Source organism: Watersipora subatra, chromosome 3 (genome assembly GCF_963576615.1).
Source record: "Watersipora subatra chromosome 3, tzWatSuba1.1, whole genome shotgun sequence".
NCBI lineage: Eukaryota > Metazoa > Bryozoa > Gymnolaemata > Cheilostomatida > Watersiporidae > Watersipora > Watersipora subatra.
The window spans coordinates 42,262,276-42,285,571 of record NC_088710.1 but is presented as its reverse complement, the minus strand read 5'-3'; the positions used below and the strand labels follow the sequence as shown (position 1 = coordinate 42,285,571).

Sequence of the window (23,296 nt, the reverse complement as noted above, 5' to 3'; positions counted from 1 at the left end):
CAGGACGTAATCACCAAGTGCGGTATTTCCCAATTACAGCGATATGATTTGTTGCAGCCAATCACAAACAAGAGAACCATAACGAGCAACAAGAATGCGGTGTAATGTTTCTATTTACTAGCATTGCTAAAGTAATTTGAGCAGTTGATGCATAAAGTTATCTATCTCTCTCTTGATCCTGACGATATGATGTATCGTTTGTATTGCATAAAATAACCTCAGTGGTTTATCAGTATTTAGCCTGCCCTCCATCATCTGTAACATGCGAGTCCTTCAGTACGACTGGCTACATCGATAGTGATAGAAGATAAAGACGTCTCACTGAGATAATTGAATCACTAACGGTAATTAAAAGACGCATTTAATTGCTTTAGACTTGTACAGGCGCAGCCGTTCGTTCAGCAGTAGAAAAGAGACTTCATTATCACAGAGAAAACTGTACCACTAACTGTAATTACCATTAATAATAACATATTTCAAGAAACATGGACTGTTTTGTTATTAGATGCACGGTATGTCAGTATGTGAATATATATACATGTATATCTTTTTTCATAAATACAAACAAATAAATACATTAATATTTATATTTTCTTTGCTTTATATTTATACTTGCATAACAAATAAACAACTATCTATGCAACACAAAAGAATCTGAATCGGTATCTGAATCGGATTATTTTTCATTAAGAATCGGTATATCGAATCGGTATCTGAATCGGCTGGTGAAATTAGAATCGGGGCATCTCTACTATGCACTGTCTTTGGTCACTATGCACTGTCTTTGGTCACTATGCACTGTCTTTGGTCACTATGCACTGTCTTTGGTCACTATGCACTGTCTTTGGTCACTATGCACTGTCTTTGGTCACTATGCACTGTCTTTGCTGCACATATTGTGGGTAAAGAGACCCGGTAGCTGGTATTCTACCTTTCTCTAGAATTTATCATAGCATTTTGAATTTATTACAAATCATATAATAGCATAAAATATGGGTCTTTATTTGGTAATTAATGATATAAATACATGCGGTTTTTTACATTCTAGGGTTAACTTAGCTGGAGTGATTGTAAGTTTATTTCTTTTGTAGAGGTTCTATGTAGCGACAAGCCGCCAACTGAAGCGCATAGAGTCTGTCAATCTCTCTCCTATCTATAGTCATTTTGAAGAGAGCATACAGGGAGCCGCGACAATCAGGGCCTATAAGAAACAAGGAAGTTTTATGAGTGAATCTTTATGTAGGGTGGACAAACACCAGCAGGCCTACTACCCTATCATCATATCTAATAGGTATGTAATACTATTATCATATCATTACATGTAACAGGTGTGTAATACTACGCTCATATCATCATATCTAACAGGTATGTAATACTACTATCATATCATCATATCTAACAGGTATGTAATACTTCTATCATATCATCATATCTAACAGGTGTGGAATACTACTATCATATCATCATATCTAATAGGTGTGTAATACTACTATCATATCATCATATCTAACAGGTATGCAATACTACTATCATATCATCATATTTAATAGGTATGTAACACTACTATCATATCATCATATTTAACAGGTATGTAATACTACTATCATATCATCATATGTAACAGGTATGTAATACTACTATCATATCATCATATTTAACAGGTATGTAATACTACTATCATATCATCATATTTAACAGGTATGTAACACTACTATCATATCATCATATTTAACAGGTATGTAATACTTCTATCATATCATCATATTTAACAGGTATGTAATACTACTATCATATCATCATATTCAACACTTCGTAGTTTACTACATATATTTTTCGCATGTCGAGGAAATTATTTGTGTTGTTAGGTGGCTGGCCGTTAGACTAGAGTTCATTGGCTCCTGCATTGTTCTATCAGCAGTTATGCTCGCTGTTGTTAGTAGAAATTTTGGTGTAGCGGCGCTAACGGGTGGAATAGCTGGTCTCTCAATCTCCTACTCTCTCAATGTAAGTAAATAAACTAAATAAGTACAGACGGTTCCCTACTTACGAACATTCGAGTTACGAACAACGGTACATACGAACGCATGTACGTTGTTCGTAGCTCGATTAACTTTCGAATTATTTGTTTGAACTTTGTTTGAACTTTACATACGTATTGTAAAGAGATTTGCCGGCCTTTACTTGGCAAGATCTCTACTAATAAATAAAGATAAGAGAGTGCCTGTAATTTCATTCAGCTTTTAATTAGCGAAGGAAATTTCACCAGCCGAGGAGCATACGGCTATCTGCTCTGCTCAACTAATAAATGAGCGCACTCATTTATATACCTACAATAATATCAACCGTTCCGGCTAACAGCAAACGGTAAGAACACCGGCTAACAAGGTGAATGAATAGGACCGCTAGCGCGTTGGTATGACAACAATCTAAGTGACGATAAGTGATAGTGTTATGACGGTATATCAGATATAACAATAGCATAACAAGTGAAACAACGATATAATAAACGGACAACACATACAAAAAATAAGACAACAACGATAGGTGATAGCATAACGATTAAAACAACAATATAATAGAAAGGACAAGACATACAATAAATAAGAAATGCAGTGTCATAGCCCGGCGTCCACCAAAGTATTATTTCCATTTTATTAAATATTTTTTCAGTACAAACCAATACAGGTTAATTATATAAGCCTTGAACATACTTATATAAACCTTCAATATACTTATATAGGCCTTAAACATAAATTATAATACAAAATATAGCACTGAAGCAACTTACGAACAAATTCACCTTACGAACAATCGTTTGGAACGTAACTCGTTCGTAGGTTGGGAACCGTCTGTACATGTATATCATCAGCGTCTATATCCGAGCGCTAAGTATGTCCGAAAACTGAAGTCTTATAGTAATCTTCTCATAATGAATAGCCGCAACGTCGTTTGCTCCCAGTTTCTCAACATTCTGTTACGAATTAATGTACCGGTGGAGTCACTCTCACTTGTGTTCTCCTTGGTTATAAACCTACTTATAAAGGTTATATACCTACTTATAAAGGTTATAAACCTACTTATAAAAAGTTCAGCGGTTGATTGAAAGGTTGGGGTTCAACTGCTAGCTAATGAATTCAAAATAGTCTCAAGACAGTGGAAATAATAGCGCTATCTTGTGTCACTGTGGGTCCAGTAGAAACAGTGGAAATTGTAGCGCTATCTTGTATCACTGTGGGTTCAGCAGGAACAGTGGAAATTGTAGCGCTATCTTGTATCACTGTGGGTTCAGCAGGAACAGTGGAAATTGTAGCGCTATCTTGTGTCACTGTGGGTCCGGCAGGAACAGTGGAAATAATAGCGCTATCTTGTGTCACTGTGGGTCCAGCAGGAACAGTGGAAATTGTAGCGCTATCTTGTGTCACTGTGGGTTCAGCAGGAACAGTGGAAATAATAGCGCTATCCTGTGTCACTGTGGGTCCAGCAGGAACAGTGGAAATTGTAGCGCTATCTTGTGTCACTGTGGGTCCAGTAGAAACAGTGGAAATTGTAGCGCTATCTTGTGTCACTGTGGGTCCAGCAGGAACAGTGGAAATTGTAGCGCTATCTTGTGTCACTGTAGGTCCAGCAGAAACAGTGGAAATTGTAGCGCTATCTTGTGTCACTGTGGGTCCAGCAGGAACAGTGGAAATTGTAGCGGTATCTTGTGTCACTGTGGGTCCAGTAGAAACAGTGGAAATTGTAGCGCTATCTTGTGTCACTGTGGGTCCAGCAGGAACAGTGGAAATTGTAGCGCTATCTTGTGTCACTGTAGGTCCAGCAGAAACAGTGGAAATTGTAGCGCTATCTTGTGTCACTGTGGGTCCAGTAGGAACAGTGGAAATAATAGCGCTATCTTGTGTCACTGTAGGTCCAGTAGAAACAGTGGAAATTGTAGCGCTATCTTGTATCACTGTGGGTTCAGCAGGAACAGTGGAAATTGTAGCGCTATCTTGTGTCACTGTGGGTTCAGCAGGAACAGTGGAAATAATAGCGCTATCTTGTGTCACTGTGGGTCCAGCAGGAACAGTGGAAATTGTAGCGCTATCTTGTGTCACTGTGGGTTCAGCAGGAACAGTGGAAATAATAGCGCTATCTTGTGTCACTGTGGGTCCAGCAGGAACAGTGGAAATTGTAGCGCTATCTTGTATCACTGTGGGTTCAGCAGGAACAGTGGAAATAATAGCGCTATCTTGTGTCACTGTGGGTCCAGCAGGAACAGTGGAAATTGTAGCGCTATCTTGTGTCACTGTGGGTTCAGCAGGAACAGTGGAAATAATAGCGCTATCTTGTGTCACTGTGGGTCCAGCAGGAACAGTGGAAATTGTAGCGCTATCTTGTATCACTGTGGGTTCAGCAGGAACAGTGGAAATAATAGCGCTATCTTGTGTCACTGTGGGTCCAGCAGGAACAGTGGAAATTGTAGCGCTATCTTGTGTCACTGTGGGTCCAGTGGAAATTGTAGCGCTATCTTGTGTCACTGTGGGTCCAGTAGAAACAGTGGAAGTTGTAGCGCTATCTTGTGTCACTGTGGGTCCAGCAGGAACAGTGGAAATTGTAGCGCTATCTTGTGTCACTGTAGGTCCAGCAGAAACAGTGGAAATTGTAGCGCTATCTTGTGTCACTGTGGGTCCAGCAGGAACAGTGGAAATAATAGCGCTATCTTGTGTCACTGTAGGTCCAGCAGGAACAGTGGAAATTGTAGCGCTATCTTGTGTCACTGTGGGTCCAGCAGGAACAGTGGAAATTGTAGCCCTATCTTGTGTCACTGTAGGTCCAGCAGAAACGGTGGAAATTATAGCGCTATCTTGTGTCACTGTGGGTCCAGCAGAAACAGTGGAAATTGTAGCGCTATCTTGTGTCACTGTGGGTCCAGTAGAAACAGTGGAAATTGTAGCGCTATCTTGTGTCACTGTGGGTCCAGTAGAAACAGTGGAAATTGTAGCGCTATCTTGTGTCACTGTGGGTCCAGCAGGAACAGTGGAAATTGTAGCGCTATCTTGTGTCACTGTAGGTCCAGCAGAAAAGGTCTAGAAGAACTTTTAATAACGAGTGTTTCACTGGAGGCTATAGGTGATACATTTCCATTTGCCGCCGATTGCAGATTCATGATTAAATTTATCTGGAAAAGTTGTTTGGTTTTGAGTATGAATTTCCTCAAAACAGTTTTATATAATACAGTCAAACCTCTACTTATAAAATTGCACGTAATTTGTTCTCAGGTTTGCTTCGCATATCAAAACTCTTTTATATGGGAGCAAATATTCCCATAAGATTACATCGTGTGTTATGTAATCTGTTGCGCTGCTCAGAGGCCTGACACAGAATACTTTGTTTCATTCAATCGCTCATTAAAGCAAATGCATTATATAAAACTGTAAAAGAAAGGTTTTGTAAGGCCACTTCATGAAAAAGCAACAGGTTTTTATTACAAGTTTACCGTAGCACTACACAAGCGGAAGTGTATGCCTGACAATCTGCTGGTTCAAACTAGAGCTAGTGATAGAGATATGCGACATAGCACACTTGAACCAAGTGAAGTCAAGACTAACTTAGAAAGTTTTTTCAATATTTCCAAATATTCAGTTTCACTGTCTTTACTTTCACATCGGATGCATAGTTGATTATGTGATCTAATTTTTCATCAATTGTTTTAAAATTTGTATATTGTGGTGATTAAAAGTTGAGGCTTGGCTGTATTTGGTATTTTATATTTCTAGAATAATTTATTATAAGTGTTTACTGGAATTTGATGTACAGCCATGTTTGAACCATCTACTGAGCCTGTGGGCCTCATCATACTTTAATATGTAATTTAGTTTTTTCAGGTAATCAATACTGTAATTATATCTTAATTTTTGCTTAATTTTTATTTTAACCAATTGCCAAAATAAAACACACGCGCACACACACGCCTTCTGCACATTAACCCCAAAGATTTTTTATTGCCGTCAAGACTGAGGTTTTTTGTTAACTCAATCAAAAGACAAATTAAAGGCTAGTAACTCTCCCATAGACATAGATATAAATAGTAGTAGAAATAGCAGAAATATAGAGGAATTGTAAGAAGTAGTAAACAATTAAAAATATACTAGAAAGAAAATCATAGACTATGGCCAGACAGGTAAAGTTAGGTTCACTATTCACATCAATTTTGTATATATACAATGTAATATGTTCACTATAATATAATTGTCGGCAGGTAACAAACACCCTCAATTGGGTGGTGAGGATGTCCAGTGAACTAGAGAGTAACATTGTTGCTGTCGAGAGGATAAAGGATTACTCTGAGGTTCCTGGAGAGGTACGTGTTACCTACGTGTAGACTACGGTATGTGTTACCTACATGTAGACTACGGTATGTGTTACCTACATGTAGACTACGGTATGTGTTACGTACATGTAGACTACTGTATGTGTTACCTACATGTAGACTACGGTATGTGTTACGTACATGTAGACTACTGCATGTGTTACCTACATGTAAACTACTGCATGTGTTACCTACATGTAGACTACTGTATGTGTTACCTACATGTAGACTACTGTATGTGTTACCTACATGTAGACTGTCAGTCAGATGTTATTTAGCTCCTGTTGAAAATATGAAAGATTAAGAGCAGTAAAAAGTGTTACAGAGTTTCCACCTTGCATCCTGTTGAGGGCATGTGTAAGCATACCATCTGTTGAAGACATGTGTAAGCATACCATGTGTTGAGAACATGTGTAAGCATACCATCTATTGAGGACATGTGTAATCATACCATCTGTTGAGGACATGTGTAAGCATACCATGTGTTGAGGACATGTGTAAGCATACCATCTATTGAGGACATGTGTAATCATACCATCTGTTGAGGACATGTTTAAGCATACCATGTGTTGAGAACATGTGTAAGCATACCATCTATTGAGGACATGTGTAATCATACCATCTGTTGAGGACATGTGTAAGCATACCATGTGTTGAGGACATGTGTAAGCATACCATCTATTGAGGACATGTGTAATCATACCATCTGTTGAGGACATGTGTAATCATACCATCTGTTGAGGGTATGTGTAAGCATACCATCTGTTGAGGACATGTGTAATCATACCATCTGTTGAGGACATGTGTAATCATACCATCTGTTGAGGACATGTGTAAGCATACTATCTGTTGAGTACATGTGTAATCATACCGTCTGTTGAGGACATGTGTAATTATACCATCTGTTTAGTACATGTGTAATCATACCATCCGTCGAGGACATGTGTAATCATACCATGTGTTGCTATGCTGCTACTGTTTCAGGCTGACTGGATAATAGATATCAATAGACCGCTGCCGGGTTGGCCCCCTATTGGTTCCATAGTGTTTGATGGGTACAGTGTGAGGTACAGAGAGGGGTTGGATCTGGTGCTCAAGAATATCTCCTGTACCGTTTCTGGAGGCGAGAAGGTTTGTTGTCTTACCTTGAAGTTATTCTACTACTTACACCTTACCAAAATTTCTTAGGTCGTTTTGTCTGACTCACTGATTCACCTTGATTCACTCAACTCACCTTGCTAGCTGTAAGGGTTAATGTAATGCGTCTGGCACGGCTGGTCATTGCGAAGAAAAAATCGCAATAAAAATTTGATTTCTTCAGAGAAAAAGATCAAAAATCAGCGAAATTAAGCTCAGGGTCGGCTGTAAACATGTTTTCTATTGGTTCAATGTATGCAAAAACTTGTTTCCTTTCGTTTATGTACAACTATGATGAGCTAATTAATTAACTATACACTAATCAGATGCATTTTGTACAAAACATACTAAAGTCGCACCACTTCGCTCTTGGACATACGCAAAAATTGTCATCAACGAGTTAATAATCTTACCAAGCCTAATGTGACTCGTTTATCATGAAAGGAGCTCCAATGGCTGATTACAAGCTTATTATAACGATTTTATTGAAGATATGTTTTCACTTGAACTAGGAAATATAGTAATTAGCTTGTGGTGTAAACATGCAGCATGTAATGCAACACATTTATAGTTGCACTACTATGGTTGGATTACTGCATCTCAGTCAGTTGTATTCCTCTCGTTACATGACTGCTGAGGTCTACTTGTAGTATTTATAGTAGAGTTGTAGATACACTCTAGTATTTATAGTAGAGTTGTAGATACACTCTAGTATTTATAGTAGATTTGTAGATACACTCTAGTTACTAGAGTGTATCTGCAACCCTACTATAGTATTTATACACTCTAGTATTTATAGTAGAGTTGTAGATACACTCTAGTTACTAGAGTGTATCTGCAACCCTACTATAAATACTAGAGTGTATCTGCAACTCTACTATAAATACTAGAGTGTATCTACAACTCTACTATAAATACTAGAGTCTAGTATTTATAGTAGAGTTGTAGATACACTAGTCACCACACTACGATCTTGCATTGCAACTTTGTCGAAATGCTGATGAGATAAAAAGGGCCACTGGAACTGGCTGGTTGATGTCCTTTTTCATTATGATTGTTCATTAGAGAAACAACAAGGGAGCATACTTCAGTTGATTGGCTGATTAACTATGTTACCTCGGGAATTAATTGTTTTGTTATTTTGAATGACAACAAAACGCACAAGAATATTGTGTGTTTTTTTATTATTTTTGCATTTAAATTATCATATGTTTACTGCTGCTGTATGGCTCTTTTCAGATCGGAATCTGTGGTCGTACTGGTGCCGGAAAGTCGTCACTGACTCTCGCCTTGTTTAGAATTCTGGAGGGAGCTGAAGGGGCTATCTACATTGATGATGTCAGAATCGGTGCCATCGGACTTCATGACCTTCGCAACGCATTAACCATAATCCCTCAGGATCCCGTCGTCTTCTCCGGTGAGGCTTGTGATTTTCACCATCCAATTCTTCGAGCATGTCTGTTATGGATAAAGCCATAACAGACATTGTTATGGCTTTATTCATTTCATTTTGCTTCAAACACTTTGTTTTCATGCATCAAATGGGTTCGGAGTTCGGAGTGAATCACCACCCTCCTGTTGTAATGCCTCAGAGTTGCACTATAGATCTTCATGATGTATCCTTCAAAACAAAACTAGTTCAAGTAGACTCGCTTTCAAGTCATCTTCGCTTTTCAATTTATGCATAGTTAACTAGTTGCAATATAAACTAATTATTTTGTCATCTTCGTACGAGCAACCCATCCTTAGCATGTTAATGTTAACGTACAATCAACTCATCCTTGGCATGTTAATGTTAAAGTATGAGCAACCCAACCCATCCTTGGCATGTTAATGTTAACATACAAGCAACCAATCCATGGCATGTTAATGTTAACATTAGAGATGCCCCGATTCTAATTTCACCAGCCAATTAAGATACTGATCCGATACACCGATTCTTATTGAAAAATAATCCGATTCAGATACCGATTCAGATCTTTTGTGTAGCATAGATAATTGTTAATTTTATTATGCAAATATAATACAAAGAAAATATAAATATTGATGTATTTGTTTGTATTCATGGAAAAAATATATACATGTATAAATAGTCACATACTGACATTATGACATACCGTCATACATATGACATACATAGCAAAACAGTCCATGTTTCTTGTAATCTGCTATTAATAATGGTAATTACTGTTAGTGGTACAGCTTTATCTATGATCATGAAGTCTCGCTTCTACTGCTGTACAAGTTTAGAGCAAATAAGTGCTTATTTTAATTACCGTTAGTGATTCAATTATCTCAGTGAGTCTTTATCTTCCATCACTATGATGTAGCCAGTCGTACTGAAGAAAGACTCACTTGCCACAGATTATGGAGGACAGGCTTAATACCGATAGGCCACAGAGGTTATTTTATGCGATGCAAACGATACATCATATCATCAGGATCAAGAGAGATAGATAACTTTATGCATCAACTGCTCAATTACTTTCGTAATGCTAGTACATAGACTTATTACACCGCATTCTTGTTTCCCATCGTTGTGCTCTCGTTCGAGATTGGCTGCGTGATTGGCTTCGTTCGTGATAAATCATATCGCTGTAATTGGGAAATACTGCACTTGGTGATTACGTCCTAACTGAAGCCAAAAGATTCCTCAGCTGTGTTGATGTTTATTAGGCTATAGACATGAAATATATTGTATGACAGGCCCGGAATTCATTAGGTAAAAGTAAGAAACTTGCAGCTGATGATTTTTTATTAGTGTAGCAGGCTAAAATACGGTTTTCTGCTAAATAGTTGATATGTAAAAAGTATCTGAAGTTTCCGATTTTTTAAGAAAAGATCGGCCGATACCGATTCAGATACTCAACACCCATATCGGCACGGATACCGATATTAAAATCGGGGCAACTCTAGTTAACGTACGAGCAAAAACTCAAGCAGATAGTAGTGAGTAGCAGTCGAACGGTTTCATAGCAGAGACCCGCGTGGTTGTGTGCCAATTTTTTTTACTTCCACTGGGAAGAGCTTAGCCGAGTATCATCAATTCGGATCCATCAGCAGTGAGCTGATGATGATCCATGATGTCAAAGTACTCTCACAGCCAATACCTTCACACAAATTTAACCAAGCAAAATTGTGTCAAATGTGAACAGATTTTTACCATTTCCATGATTAGAATTAGGAAGCAACTCCAACCCCATTCCAAGATTGGAAATGCAGTGAAACAGAAATATTCATGGCAGATCTGAACATTAGATGGTCATTTTTCAAATATTCATGGCCACATGATGAGAATGCCATAGCCAGAATTTATAGGTGAAAATAAGGAAAATGTTTCCCTTTGTTGGTTATGTAAGCTGCGTCCATAGCATTGTATTGTTGAGTCTGGTTATTCACATACCGCCAATAACATTCAGTCAGTTGATTATCCCTGATGAAAGAGCTATTGTAACTGTATAACTGTGTCAATCATTTTATTAACTTCTTAAACCATAACTGCCACGAACAGCTTTTATCGTTTTTTTTAGGTAAGACACGCTGATTCCGATTTTGTACTCATAATAAAGATTGGTCCACTAACTTTCGAAGTCATGAAGGCTTTTTTACATTGTTTTAATATCAGTCTTGCAATCGACGCAACAAGCTCTGCCCATAAATATGTGACGTATACTAGCTTTTTAGGAACGGAAGTTGGCGTTGTTCAGTCCGATCTAGAATTATAGAGATGGGTGTCTTAAAACTCATTATCTAAATTCAGCCTTCAAAATAATCTCAGTCATTTATGAAAGGTAGATAAGCTATTTAACATTGCTCGTAGCTTGTTCCAGGTTGTTTAATTAGCTCAACGTCGAGGAAAAATGAGCTAAAAAAAGCGCGATAACAACGCTAGCTTGTGATAAAATCGTGATAGCTATGCAGACCTATCCTACCCCTTCAGTTATTCAGGCCTATCCTACCCCTTTAGTTATGCAGACCTATCCTACCCCTTCAGTTATGCAGGCCTATCCTACCCCTTTAGTTATGCAGACCTATCCTACCCCTTCAGTTATGCAGACCTATCTTACCCTTTCAGCTCTGCAGACCTATCCTACCCCTTTAGTTATGCAGACCTATCCTACCCCTTCAGTTATGCAGGCCTATCCTACCCCTTTAGTTATGCAGACCTATCCTATCCCTTCAGTTATACAGACCTATCTTACCCTTTCAGCTCTGCAGACCTATCCTTCTTTTTTTTCTCAACCCTATCTAATCATGTTGGTGATCGATGCGCATATGGCTCGCAGTTACTTTAGTAAACAGTAGCAACAAACATCTGGGGATGTTTTTACCTGTTTCACACTAAATTCTCTAATACCTTTTTATTCTTTATGACCTAAAGGATTCCGAATGGATTTAAAGGTTGATTTGCAACAAAATTCACATTACAGTTATTTGGTATCAAAGGATTCACCATGTCTTACTCTGTTGTGTGGTAAGTGCCAAATATGTGGAAATGTTATTACAAGCTCTTAAAAGCTCAAAAACGAAAAGCCACCATAGATTAGAATCTCTTTATTTCGATGACGTAACCATGAAATTTGGTTATCGTCTTGTCACGTATGTTCTCACGTGAATTGAAAGGCCAATACAAAGCTCAATATAAAACTTATCGTAATACTAGTTTATGACAAACACTTCAGGTTTTACCGAAGAACCCATATCAAATATAGATGCTCGCTACTTTACAGTTTTGTTTTGGCCTGGTCTAATTGGCAAGTCGTAATCTGATCATGTGACCCAATACTTCGCAAATAATTTTTGCAGCATTTTTCGATTATCACAAGTGACCAACAGGCTCGTCATGATTATCAGACAATGATATGTACACCTTCGGGGTAAGGTTAAGTTGTTTAATCAGTTTTTACGGTAAGTTATAAGATATCACTGCTACAAGTGACAGCATTACGAAGACGATAAAACTGACGCGTAAGAACAACAGACATAGTTTTATCGAATGCGTGAAGTATATTTGTGACAATATTTCGATGAATAAGATTGCATGAAAGTGTAAACAGAAACCATCTCTCACAACTACATCACATTTGAGCCGTTTTGGAAAGGAATCCAAACTACGGCGGTCTCGTGGGGCTACGACTTTTTGTTCGTTTTTTAGCCTTTAAGAGCTTGTAATCACCTTTCCACACATTTTGCACCTACAACACAACAGAGTAAGACATGGTGAATCTTTTCATATGAAATAACTGCAATGTGAATTTTGTTGCAAGTCAACCTTTAAATGTTGATTGGGTAATTTTGAATTGCAGTTGTTGGTGATTAGGAAACCTGACAACAAACGATTTTACTTATATTGGTCAATATAATATAATCACTGACAATCATTGACTGTATTTCTCTCATTGCCAATTGTGAATCTATTGAAAGGTTTTTGTGTAGTGAATAAACAAATTATATGGCTGAGGTTTTTCATAGAGTAAATGTGACAGAATGGATGTAGATGATTAGTTAAGATGTCTCGGTGTAGATCGTGTAAGTATATGCTTGGAATATGTGATGAAACAACAATGCTGCTATTAAGGTTAAAATGGAAACCCATGTTTGTGTTTGATAGAGAAGATGCATGATTTTGGAAAGGTGACAGGTAGTGCACTGTTTTTTCTATTTGCTAGGTTCTATGAGAATAAACCTTGATCCCTTCAGCAAGTATACGGATGACAAGCTTTGGGAAGTGCTTGATCAGGTGAATTTGAAGCAATTTGTGCAGTCCTTATCTGGAGGCTTAGAGTTTGAGTGTGCGGAGGGAGGTGGCAACCTCAGGTAAGCTATTGGTCATTAGATAGACCATGTCAGCTGCATATCAGGACTTGTGTACTCTTGCGCTTTATTGTAGTTTGAGCAGACAACTCTTAGTCATTGTATTGCTTAGTTTTATAACTGTATACAATGGACCCCGCCATACGAAATTAGTTCGTTTCAGTGTTTGCATTGTAAAGCAAAAATTAAGATAGAAGGATATCGAAACTCATAATAATTATCTATTGCAAACATCTTATTTTGATATATCTAATGCAAACATACCCATGTTGATGAAAAAACATCTATATTTTATATATGTATGGTATGGTATCTATTAAAAATTAGTAACAAAATAGTATATTAACCTTAGTAACCGTAGTTAACTAATAGTTAACCTAGCAACTAAAGCTTTGTTGCCGGGACAACCATTTTCTTACTACTTCCTTTAACGCCGTTATCACTCTTAGTAACCATGGTTAACGAATTAAAGTTATATATGTAGTTATATACATATATTGAATTAAAGTTTATAGTAAATTTTGTATTAAACGTTAAAATGCACAATAAATTTCCACTTTCGCTTACTGTTCACAAATTTTTGTTTTATTCACGCAATATCAAGTCTTTACGAAGAATGCAGACCTGAGAGAGAGTGAACATCGTATCTCTTTCAGGCATTGTGAGATAGATTTTGATGACTAGCATATTGGCGTCTTTGTGATGCTGACGTATTCAGCACACCGATTGCCAAATTTGAATTTTGAAAGACATTCTAGTCAATGTCGAACGGCGAAAAAATTCTGTAATGAGAGGATGACAAAACATTGTGTTCCACATCGTAAGGCGCTCAAACCATAACACTGGAACACCGTAAACCTGTGGTGCACGGTAATTGTAATCTATTTTAAATTTATATCAAACTACTTTTATTATTTGTCATGAAGCTATTGTATGTTTTCTGGTCGTAGAATGAATTACAATGTATTCATATGTAAATATTTGTTCAACACGAAGCAAGGTTGTTGACCTTGCTTCGTGTTGAACAAACATATGCTTCATATACAGCGGTTTGACTGCAGCCCGACCGCTAGAATAGTGCCGATACACCGTGCTGAATTAGCTCTGTATTAATCTCAACTAGTAAGGCCTGTAGATAAGATCAACTAGTAAGGCCTGTAGATAAGATCAACTAGTAAGGCCTGTAGATAAGATCAACTAGTAAGGCCTGTAGATAAGATCAACTAGTAAGGCCTGTAGATAAGATCAACTAGTAAGGCCTGTAGATAAGATCTCCCTTTTGTTAAATATATAGTCTAATGTTTTTGTTCAAATAATAGTGAGGCACATTTTAACTGATGAAAAATTGTTGATAGCTGCAGCCATGTGAATATTTCATCATGGTGCTACAAGTCAGGTTCGTGTAGACTGTAAAAGACTACAGAAGAGAAGATTATATGCATGAAAGTTTGTGCAGGTTGTGCTGGTTTAGTGAATGTCAATGATACAGTTTATTAACTTGGACCTTGTTAAACCCTGGTTCACATCGATTGCCATAAACATGTAAAATATGTATCATACAGACCTTTTTGTCTGTTTCGTATGTCTATGAAAATGATCAAAGTGATCTATAAAGCTTGGCCTAAGGCTCCCACAGCCAAATGAAGCTAATAATCATGTACACCTTTTTCATTTGCAGTGTCGGGCAAAGACAACTGATGTGTCTAGGCAGAGCGTTGCTGCGGCACACTAAGATACTCATATTAGATGAGGCTACTGCTGCAGTCGACCTAGAAACCGATGACCTAATTCAAGCCACCATTAAGACTGCTTTCTCTGATTGTACTGTACTAACTATAGCCCACAGGCTCAACACAATCATAGACTATGACAGGTGGGGAAGTTAACCGTATAATCATAGACTATGACAGGTGGGGAAGTTAACCGTATAATCATAGACTATGGCAGGTTGGGAAGTTAACCGTACAATCATAGACTCTGGCAGGTTGGGAAGTTAACCGTACAATCATAGACTCTGGCAGGTTGGGAAGTTAACCGTATAGTCATAGACTATGGCAGGTGGGGAAGTTAACCGTACAATCATAGACTATGACAGGTGGGGAAGTTAACCGTATAATCATAGACTATGGCGGGTGGGGAAGTTAACCGTACAATCATAGACTCTGGCAGGTTGGGAAGTTAACCGTATAATCATAGACTATGACAGGTGGGGAAGTTAACCGTATAATCATAGACTCTGGCAGGTTGGGAAGTTAACCGTACAATCATAGACTCTGGCAGGTTGGGAAGTTAACCGTATAATCATAGACTATGGCAGGTGGGGAAGTTAACCGTATAATCATAGACTCTGGCAGGTTGGGAAGTTAACCGTATAATCATAGACTATGACAGGTGGGGAAGTTAACCGTATAATCATAGACTCTGGCAGGTTGGGAAGTTAACCGTACAATCATAGACTCTGGCAGGTTGGGAAGTTAACCGTACAATCATAGACTATGACAGGTGGGGAAGTTAACCGTATAATCATAGACTATGACAGGTGGGGAAGTTAACCGTACAATCATAGACTATGACAGGTGGGGAAGTTAACCGTATAATCATAGACTATGGCAGGTGGGGAAGTTAACCGTATAATCATAGACTCTGGCAGGTTGGGAAGTTAACCGTATAATCATAGACTATGACAGGTGGGGAAGTTAACCGTATAATCATAGACTCTGGCAAGTTGGAAAGTTAACCGTACAATCATAGACTCTGGCAGGTTGGGAAGTTAACCGTACAATCATAGACTATGACAGGTGGGGAAGTTAACCGTATAATCATAGACTATGACAGGTGGGGAAGTTAACCGTACAATCATAGACTATGACAGGTGGGGAAGTTAACCGTATAATCATAGACTATGGCAGGTGGGGAAGTTAACCGTATAATCATAGACTCTGGCAGGTTGGGAAGTTAACCGTACAATCATAGACTCTGGCAGGTTGGGAAGTTAACCGTACAATCATAGACTATGACAGGTGGGGAAGTTAACTGTATAATCATAGACTATGACAGGTGGGGAAGTTAACCGTATAATCATAGACTATGGCAGGTGGGGAAGTTAACCGTATAATCATAGATTCTGGCAGGTTGGGAAGTTAACCGTATAATCATAGACTATGACAGGTTGGGAAGTTAACCGTACAATCATAGACTCTGGCAGGTTGGGAAGTTAACCGTATAATCATAGACTATGGCAGGTGGGGAAGTTAACCGTATAATCATAGACTCTGGCAGGTTGGGAAGTTAACCGTATAATCATAGACTATGACAGGTGGGGAAGTTAACCATATAATCATAGACTCTGGCAGGTTGGGAAGTTAACCGTACAATCATAGACTCTGGCAGGTTGGGAAGTTAACCGTACAATCATAGACTATGACAGGTGGGGAAGTTAACTGTATAATCATAGACTATGACAGGTGGGGAAGTTAACCGTATAGTCATAGACTATGACAGGTTGGGAAGTTAACCTTATCTGCAGATTTGTTTAGAGAATCATTTTAGCTATGCCTTTGAATTGTCTCTGTTAGATGGGGCAGCATCATATTGAAGTATGATATATCGTGATGATTTGTGGGAGTCGTTCTTTAATCTGACTAGGAAGGATTGTTGAAATTGAGATCATGGGCTATATTAATAATCAGCTGCTTTTTTACTGTCTGTGTTAATAACTCGGAGATAACCTTTGCTATATGATTTAGGTCATAGTTGATGTGAGAAACTGTATGCAGGAAGGTCTTTGCATGTTTTCATGTTTATTTGAGGGTTTCATTAGACAGTTTATTCTGATGTATGTAAAATTTATAACTACTAAGGCTCTAAAATATCACATGAGAATTCTATCTTATATTATATCATTATTTTGGGAATAAATTTTGTAACCTCAATGTTCATCTTAATTTTAAAAGTTTTTATTCTCGTTTGATCTCTTAATCTATCCGTGTTGTAGAGTTATGGTGTTAGATGCTGGAGAGATCAAGGAGTTTTCTTCCCCACAAGATTTACTCGCTGATGAGAACTCTATTTTCTACTCATTGGCCAAACAATCAAACCTCGTCTGATAGGAACTACTATTTTATAGTTTTAATTAGATGTTCATGTAGCTCATAGTAGTTAAAATGCTCATGCTCAAAATGTTTAGCAGAAGTACATGTCTCAGGCTAAGATTGTGATATTTTAAAATAGTCTCAAATCAAATTCGGTATGACGACTTGTAATATATGTTGATGTTCTGTAATCTTCCAAGTTGTGTGTGAATGATTTGTAATGTTTCAAGCATGCAAATTGTTATGCTTAATACTTAGAGCATAGTTTTAAAATTTTAGCTTTTATTATTGTTTCAAAAATGTGCTTGCCATGAAAACATAAATAAAGTTACCACCCGAAAGAGTTCAAAGTACAGTGTTGATTTAGTGCACAAAATCTATATGAATTCCAAACAATATTGATCAATATATTAGTTGTCTTTTTGTAGCTTTGGCCAGACTACATGTACGAACCCGTTGAAAATAGTGCTTCGTAAATCATTGGAATTTTCCCATCGGCAAAAACAATGTACGTGTACCGTTAGCCTGTCTTGACAAGCTGTTGTTTTGCGTAGTTGTCCCCCCGTCGAGCGGCGAGCAACAACAATGTTGTTGCTCGCCGCTCGACGAGGGGACAACTACGCAAAAACAACAGCTTGTCAAGACAGGCTAGTGTACCGTATGTAGGCTACGTGCTGTATGATTGCCTGCCAATATAAAATGAGCTCACCCGTCGGTTACGCTGAATTCGTTTACGGGAAACCTGTCGAGCTGATCGAAATTAACTCGTCTAACTTTGAATGCGCAATGTAACGTATTTGATGCCACAAGTATGTCGACAACGCGTCATATTTTTTGACGATTAACCTCATAGAAGTAATGATTAGACTCGGTAAATGGAAAATACCCACGGACGCTGGATCTTGTTTAGAGCATGTAGCGGATTGTTCGAGCAATGTAATGTACATTACACTGATGCAGTGCATATTTCCTGCGAAGAATACCCTCCTTATTCGTATTACTTCACGCAATGTTCATATTTTGTATAAGTTTGTTTACTAAACGTGCACTTTGCTTGATAATTTTTTATGAGTACCAAATGTTTCGACTAAAATTGTATGATGTTGGCATCAGCTAAGTTAGGTGCGATAAGACTTCTATTCTTTGCTCACGCATATTGTATTCGATTATTTATAGGTACATAATGCATAATAAATTATGACAGGTCATATCATTTTCAATACAAATGAGGTTGTATCATGAATTCACTTTTTATATAATAGGGAATTTTTTTTGCTTTAAAACTGTTTTCGGAATCGAAGCAACTTAACCTGAAATACAGTTTTTTGTCGAAGGCGGTGTTGGTCAATGTGGTCAACACAAAAACTGACAAATTTGTTTTCAAACATGATAGATTGAATGTTAAACTGTATTATTTGTTGACGTTTAGGAAGGTCATAACAACTACACGTTACAAACATTACATTCTCATGGATGGTGGAAATTAATTCGCTTCACAAAAGTCTGAGGTGCGTTGACAATTTTTACTTTGGGAGCCTATTGTCCACTATATGAAATGTCTAACTTGTACATGTATTGCAAATAAAATGACCTGTCGCTTATCCTTAGTTGACCGATTTGAACAGGAGTTGTGCTAGCTCAAAAACCAATGTGCGCACTACTTAGCCTGTAGTATGTCGAAACGAAAAAGGAAAAACTTGTTCTAATTCTATGCACATTCAATTATATAAAAGTTTTGCATGTCACATAGCACCGTAAGCTTATTCTGCAAAAAGTAATATGTATTTACATATACTTATGTGACATGCTGTTTAAAGACTAGGTATGAGCTTGTGTAGAACTGTCGCTCGCATCAATGATATACAGGCCCCCCATGGGGGGGGGCTGTATATCATTGATGCGTATATACAGTCAAACATGGATAACTCGAACTTCAAGGGACCGAGCAAAAGTGTTCGAATTATCAGAGCATTCAAGTTATCAGAGCACTGTCACAAGTCCATATATTTACTTATTTATTAGTAGATACATGTACATATACAAACTATAATATAAATCAAAAGCACAAATGGCTTGTTTCAAACTAAATGCTTCTAATGTAAAGTTTAAAACGTTTTCATGAAAAAGTATAGAGATTTTTCTATCACTTGAGATTGGTTTGTTGTTTGAGGTGATGTTATTGCCAGGACGTTTTTCAGATTGACATTGGCAAAACTTGATCGTTGTTGAAATGCTCAAAAGAAAAGACATTTTTTTCTTTTGGGGTTTTACCCACGATCAATTTTGCCGTTTTTTCTTGAAGTTTATGCAGATTACCTTACTTTACCTGGGATTCGTTAAGAGCAACACTCCGAGGCAGTTCAATTAGAAGTTTTACGAGGTTTTACGGTACATTCTATATCACTCACGCTTTTTTAATAGATACTTATTGAATGTACACACGTATTCTGTGTTTAGGTCAAACGATGAATAGTTTTTTGTAGCTCAGACAACGTATACGTTTAATTACAACATTTTTTAAGACGTTTTAAACATTCAACATTCCGACGTTGATTCAACACGGAATCAACGTCGGAAAACTATTCATCACGGGCTAGCCGAGTCACGCACTCAAAGATTTTCGCCACGCACATACAAAACAACATGCGATTTTTGTTTTGTATGTGCGTGGCGAAAATTCTTGCGCGCGTGACCCGGCTAGCCCGTGCTATTCATCGTATCGCAGTATAAATCAAATTTCACCAAACTTTTAGTAAAGTCGTTGACAAAAATATTTTGCCGATGGTGGTAATAACGACGCTTATGAATTACGAAAAGATGAAGTTTACCTCTATGGCTTTGAATAAAGTGATTTTCTAAAGCGAAAACAACCGTTTCGGTAGCTGTTGGGCAAAAAAACAGTTCGAATTAACAGTGTTGAGTTCGAGTTATCTATAGCAATTTATCATTACGTGGGAACGGACCAAAGGAAATGTTCGAATTAACCATGTGTTCGAGCTATCCGTGGACGAGTTATCCATGTTTGACTGTATGTATATCATTGATGTATATCATTGATGCTGTGTATATGGGGGGCTGTATATCATTGCTCGCATATAATGGTGGCTAAAAGAGAAGTGAAATTTTTTAATAGTAGAAACTGTTCTGATTTATACTCATGGCTTGGCAGGCTTGTTAGTCTGAAAATTTCTTGACGTCCTAGTCATTGTACTTTTCAGTATGTATTTTTGGTATACTTCGAAACAGAACATTATCTATGCTTTGTTAAGAGTAGGACCATTGTCTAAATGTTTAACGGCAAAGCATATACTGTACATGTATTTACTAAATTGATTCGGTTGCAAGTTCATTTAGGAAACTCCTGTTTGTAGTAGCTATCTGCTTCTTGTATCTTATAATGACCCATACATGTTCACTCCTTTTGTTTAATAATTGTAAGTGCATTTTCTATAGTTTCTGATTTGCTAATCTTCGTTTTTAGTTATTATTTTTTGGTATGATTCGAGTCCATGATGATGTAGAACTTGAAGTCATTTTTTGTAGATAATTATGTTATTGTGAAATGTAGAAATGGCAGAGGTTTGTTACCTCAAACACATCCAAACTGCTTTTAAATATTGAAGAATGTTTCATTCTGCTTTGAGCAGTCTTAACAAACCTAGCCTGGAGTTGAACCACATAATATATCAAGTTTTATAACACACTCGACGATTTCAGACCAGACACATGTTTTCCAAAAAACCGCTAGGGAAAATTTAGATTCGTCAACTTGGAATACATGTTATTAGTTTTAGACTTGTGAGTTCATGCTTTGTCTTATTGTTATTGCCATTATTTAAACTGGAATGATCTCTCTTACAACCAGAGAGTGGTATAGAGACACTTTTCTGTAGCCAAACATGTGTTTTAAATTGGCAAAATGTAATAATAGCCAGCCTATATACATTTTAATGATTATAGACAGCATCTGCTTTAATCCTAGTAAGGTGTATAAACCAAGTTATTTACTAGCATACCAAAGTTTCCTATGGTAAAGGCTCTTTAATTGTCTGTTAAAGTATTCCAAATGCCTTCATTTTACAGTCCTCACATTTCTATATATCACATTAGAGAAAATCATAAGTTACATATAATTCCTAGTTTCATGATTAACTTCATGAATTTTTTATTCAACTAGGAAACAGCTGAAGATGGCTCTAATATTGAGAGAAATCGTGTGAATGCTGCAACTACTGTCATTGGTGTCAGTGTTTAAGATGTTGAAAGATATTGCATCCTACTTTCTACTCTCACGCCGACAACTACGTAGTAGCGAAATATCATCACATGAGTGAATAATTACAGTAAAACACTTGAAAGTTTCAGTTGTGATGTGTAAAGGTCATATAACAGAAAGTTATATAAGTTAGTTCTAATTTACCCTTTCTAATTTGTATCATCTAGAGCGACCATCGTGTGATGTAAGATATCTGCCTGATGCTCTGCGCTTGTCAAACTAAAGACTAATTAAGGAAAAACTGGAAGATGCTAGAGTTTTGTGAAGGAGATTTTTTGGTGAGTAGTTATCCTTTTACCAACATTCCAAAGAATTATCTAAAGACCAAAGGGGATAAGTAATAATCACTGATTTGTCTTCCAAGCTTGCAGCTTGTCTGAATTACACTTTACATTCACTTTATGTTTAAAGTAGTCATGAAAATGTACTTGCTTGCATTTAAAATAATCTAGGACTGTTGTAGGCCTATACTGACCACTTGTAGACTGTTTGGTGTAATGTATAAAAATAGGCTTTATAATACAAAAATCATTTTTGTTTTGGAAGACAGACTAGCATGTTGATGCCAAGCTGTCCTAAGAACTACTACTATTAAAAAAACATATCATTGTTGTTTCCCCACATTGATTTTTTTACAGACTATCTGATTTTTTTACAAGTATATCTATGAGAGAAAGATCTCTGTCATTTGTTTAACTGCTATTAAGAAAATTATCTAGTATTTCCTCATTACTTTGAATTTGCTTTGCAGAACAATTGCAAGTTAGCTAACATTAACTAGTGTATTATGGTTCTCATGTTTATCCCTGTTTTCGAATGCAAGCTTTCTCACTCAGAAACTTTTTGACGTAGGTTCGCCGTTCTTCAAGCGGGATAACTCATACTTAATTTTCCTTGCCAATATTCAGTTTTGTAGCAAGCTTCTTCATTTTTGTAAAGTTCCTTTAAATATTTTAATTCATTATCTACATTATCTACTGGTACGCTTGCCAGCCTCATGCACCATGAGGAATCGTCATAAGTAATCAGTACAAAAATAATTATCCTTCAGAATGGTAAGGCGACCAAGTGGTGTAGTGGCTAGGCCGCTGGTCAGAAAATCGAAGTGTGGAAGTTCATTTCCTGTGCGAAGCAATTTTTTTGACGCTTTTTGCGGGGCTTCAGACGGATGGACACCACTCATATTATACTAAAGATTCTTTTATCTTTGTAATGCATTTGTACATGAGCCTTGATCTTGGTCCCCAAAACTTTGCTGCCATTGTTTGACCATAATGCCGTTAAGAGGCTAGTTGTAAGTAGGCTGGTAGGTGCCGATATGAGATACACAGATATTATGGCATGTGTCAGGCAGCTCTGTCAAATTACTTACTAAGCAATATTTGTTTGACTTCATGCGTGATAACACGAACATCCTTGTCTAAGCTTATCTGTTCACTCACACCAAAGGCTAAAAGGTGCGATACAGCGTAATATGAAACCTGCCCTCTCTCTTCTCCGGCCGCTCCTATTTGCTCTCTTCTCAATCTTTCTCTCCCTTACTTTATCTCTCCTCTATTCTAAACTTCCCTCCTCTCTCTTCATATCATTCTCTTCCGCTCTCTCTCGCTGTCTCCCCACTCCTTTCTC

The 23,296-nt window shown here is 37.4% G+C and overlaps 2 protein-coding genes across 3 annotated transcripts in view; both read left to right on the top strand.

The window, feature by feature from the left end:
- LOC137391431 (multidrug resistance-associated protein 1-like) overlaps nt 1-17,741 on the top strand; it is a 72,605-nt gene extending 54,864 nt beyond the window's left edge. The window contains exons 26-33 of the mRNA XM_068077904.1: nt 1,092-1,291; nt 1,866-2,004; nt 6,239-6,340; nt 7,334-7,480; nt 8,726-8,903; nt 13,156-13,303; nt 14,979-15,173; nt 17,295-17,741. Of these exons, the coding sequence (XP_067934005.1) occupies nt 1,092-1,291; nt 1,866-2,004; nt 6,239-6,340; nt 7,334-7,480; nt 8,726-8,903; nt 13,156-13,303; nt 14,979-15,173; nt 17,295-17,406 (1,221 nt within the window). The 3' untranslated portion in view covers nt 17,407-17,741. The remainder of the gene's footprint in view (nt 1-1,091; nt 1,292-1,865; nt 2,005-6,238; nt 6,341-7,333; nt 7,481-8,725; nt 8,904-13,155; nt 13,304-14,978; nt 15,174-17,294) is intronic.
- A 544-nt stretch (nt 17,742-18,285) lies between these two features.
- LOC137391432 (multidrug resistance-associated protein 1-like) overlaps nt 18,286-23,296 on the top strand; it is an 82,960-nt gene continuing 77,949 nt past the window's right edge. For both annotated transcript variants that reach the window (XM_068077905.1, XM_068077906.1), the window contains exons 1-2: nt 18,286-18,327; nt 21,835-21,945. In XM_068077905.1, coding sequence (XP_067934006.1) covers nt 21,916-21,945 — 30 coding nt within the window. In that variant the 5' untranslated portion in view covers nt 18,286-18,327; nt 21,835-21,915. The remainder of the gene's footprint in view (nt 18,328-21,834; nt 21,946-23,296) is intronic.